Source organism: Leiobunum rupestre, chromosome 2 (assembly GCF_980474605.1).
Source record: "Leiobunum rupestre chromosome 2, qqLeiRupe1.1.hap1, whole genome shotgun sequence".
Classification (NCBI taxonomy): Eukaryota; Metazoa; Arthropoda; class Arachnida; order Opiliones; family Sclerosomatidae; genus Leiobunum; species Leiobunum rupestre.
Genome location: NC_143385.1, coordinates 10445041 through 10447425, shown reverse-complemented (window position 1 = coordinate 10447425; position 2385 = coordinate 10445041). Strand labels below are relative to the sequence as shown.

The 2385-nt window shown below is 35.1% G+C and overlaps 1 protein-coding gene across 1 annotated transcript; it reads left to right on the top strand.

Annotated features, from left to right (window-relative positions):
• Window positions 1–350: 350 nt before the first annotated feature.
• LOC149956075 (uncharacterized) lies at window positions 351–1509 on the top strand. The gene is made up of 3 exons (XM_090164610.1): window positions 351–395; window positions 1112–1287; window positions 1357–1509. Exons 2-3 carry the CDS (start codon window positions 1112–1114, stop codon window positions 1502–1504), a joined length of 324 nt encoding a protein of 107 aa, XP_090020736.1. The 5' UTR covers window positions 351–395; the 3' UTR covers window positions 1505–1509.
• The last annotated feature ends 876 nt before the right edge of the window (window positions 1510–2385 follow it).

The following is a 2385-nucleotide window of genomic DNA, read 5'->3' as shown; positions in this document are numbered from 1 at the left end:
TATTAGACGGACGTTTCCAACGGTAATTATGGGAAGATCTACAGAACTAGGAATGCTTAGTGGACCCATTTGAATATCGTAAAAACTCAGTGAATGGATTTATTTTTTATTTATTTGATTTACCGTAGTTTTTGTTTATCTGGGAAAAAATGAGTCACGATGCGCGTCTATTTTAAATATAGCAGTTGTCATTGCTATTCTTCTGTCATATACCACGTCTCAAAAGATAATTGTTTGTATTTTTTTTTCCCTATTTTTATATTGACGAAAAACACGCAGGCTACTTAGGTATATAGGTAATACCAATGTTTATCTTCTAGTATATAAAGAGTAGGTGCCTTCCAGTCAAAACGTATTCCAAATCTTCTAGTTTTGCATAACATACATACAGAAAGGTGAGCTTAATTTTATATTTCGAATGATAAACAACTTTTCTTTGAGTAGAATGATTCTTCAATATACTTTAGCCAAAGAAAAATTACAAGTTCGGTATTTCAATAATTTCGTGGTGGTAGATTGGTTAGAAATTCAGCTTTTTAGTAAGAAAATTCAACCCGATCCTAGCTTGTAATAATAGGTGATAGCTCTGAGCTATTTCAATCGAGTTGCTGTCATTTCTGGCTAAATGGGTTTCCCCGAAATCCTTGATTTCCCCATTCAATAGAAATTTGTGGTAGTTAATGGTAGAAGTTAAAGTGTAGGCAGCTGTTGGCTCGAGCGCCAATTCACATTGCCTGTATTAAGCAACTTTAGAACTACCATAATTAACCAAAATTTGAATAAGATTGGAAATTATATTACTTTTGCAAAGATTTATTTGTCAAAACCCATTTTACCACTATCCAAAACGACTTTTAGACTGCAAATATTCGTGTAGGACTCCATTTGAAAATTGCTCATATACCGCAGAACTGCCCGCTAAATTATTATCACAAAATTAATATATCCTGAAAAAATGGCGTTAAATGACACCTTGGATATTACTCTATCTGATTATTATTTAAATTTAGCTTTTTTAAGAGATACAATGGTGCACTTTTTAGCTTTCTGAAAGTGTGACCATTGGCAACGGTAGGAAACAGCTTTGTAATTTGTCTTTATGGTTGGGCAGATGGCATCATCCAAAATTGTGATCTTAGCTTTGGTGGCACTTCTGTCAACATTTGCATTTTTCTGCGTTCAAGTGGACGCCGGTAAGCTAGAGAAGCTAGCCGCTCTCGCTTTAATATTAAGAGCGCAACAAGGCCACGGACACCATCATGGACATCACCATCCCATTTTCATTGCGTAAGAAAGAATTGTATTTTATTACTATAGCTCTAGCAATTTATAATAATTCTATTGGACGTTGAACAGCCATGGGGGCGGCGGCGGCGGCGGCGAACACCATGAGAAGCATCAAAGCGTCAAGGTCATACACGTTGGAGGTCATGGAGGTCATGGTGGCCACGAACATGGTCACCACGAGCACCATGGCCATCACGAACATCATCGTAGACGTTAAACAAAACCAATTGTGATTTTATTTAAATTATGATAATGATGTTAATTTGATGGTCAATCGAGTTAAAATTTGAATTTTATTGTTTTAAATTTTTTTATGGTTTAAATATATATATATATATATTTGTAAATACTTTTATGATTTTAATAAATAAAAAATTATTATTATTTTGAAGATTCTTTTTAAGTGGAAGATCACTTGATTCGGTTGCGAAACTAAGATCAATCTTAAATTGATGTTATATAATTTGTGGTCCCATACACATTGCATATATAGCTTCATGTTTTTATCCAAATCCGTTTACCGATGAATGTTCTAGTTGCTCCACTGAAATATCCTTTTAAAGGGTACCGCCAGGAGAAGCAACACGTCCCACCTCCCAAATTCAAGAGAGAGTGGAGGATTGCACGATAATTGTCTGCTCTGCAGCGCCATTATCCGTTGGCGGTAAATACCGAAACTAACGTCTAGATTGTCGGAGCGTGGCCCCTTAAAAGGGACTTTCAAGGAAGAGCTGTTGGGGGGGGCTGGAAATTAAGAGAAACAAGTTGGCGAGCCAAATTATACCTCTCCTCGGAAACATTGTCCCTAGTGGTATTAATTTCTCGAGATGACCCTCTATGTTATTTCTCCCCAATTCAGAGTTATTTACTAATAACGTAATCCTGGTTCAATCCCACCCGGTATAAAATTTTAATTTGAATTATAATAATTGAAACGAAACAACCGAAATTAATTTGTTCAGAATATTATAAATTAAGTAGTTACAACAGTGAGTTAGACGAACTAGAACAACGCACAATTGAATTTAACCCTATTTACAGAAAATTTTTATCAGTTAAACGTAATACGAAGCAAACTTTAATAAAAGAAATATCTAC

What these genes read in the sequence shown, in the direction of transcription:
- LOC149956075 (XM_090164610.1), top strand. Translation starts at nt 1,112, where the DNA reads ATGGCATCATCCAAAATTGTGATCTTAGCTTTGGTGGCACTTCTGTCA. An exon ending in CACCATCCCATTTTCATTGC is followed by an intron (nt 1,288 to 1,356) that starts GTAAGAAAGAAT and finishes GACGTTGAACAG; the next exon opens with CCATGGGGGCGGCGGCGGCG.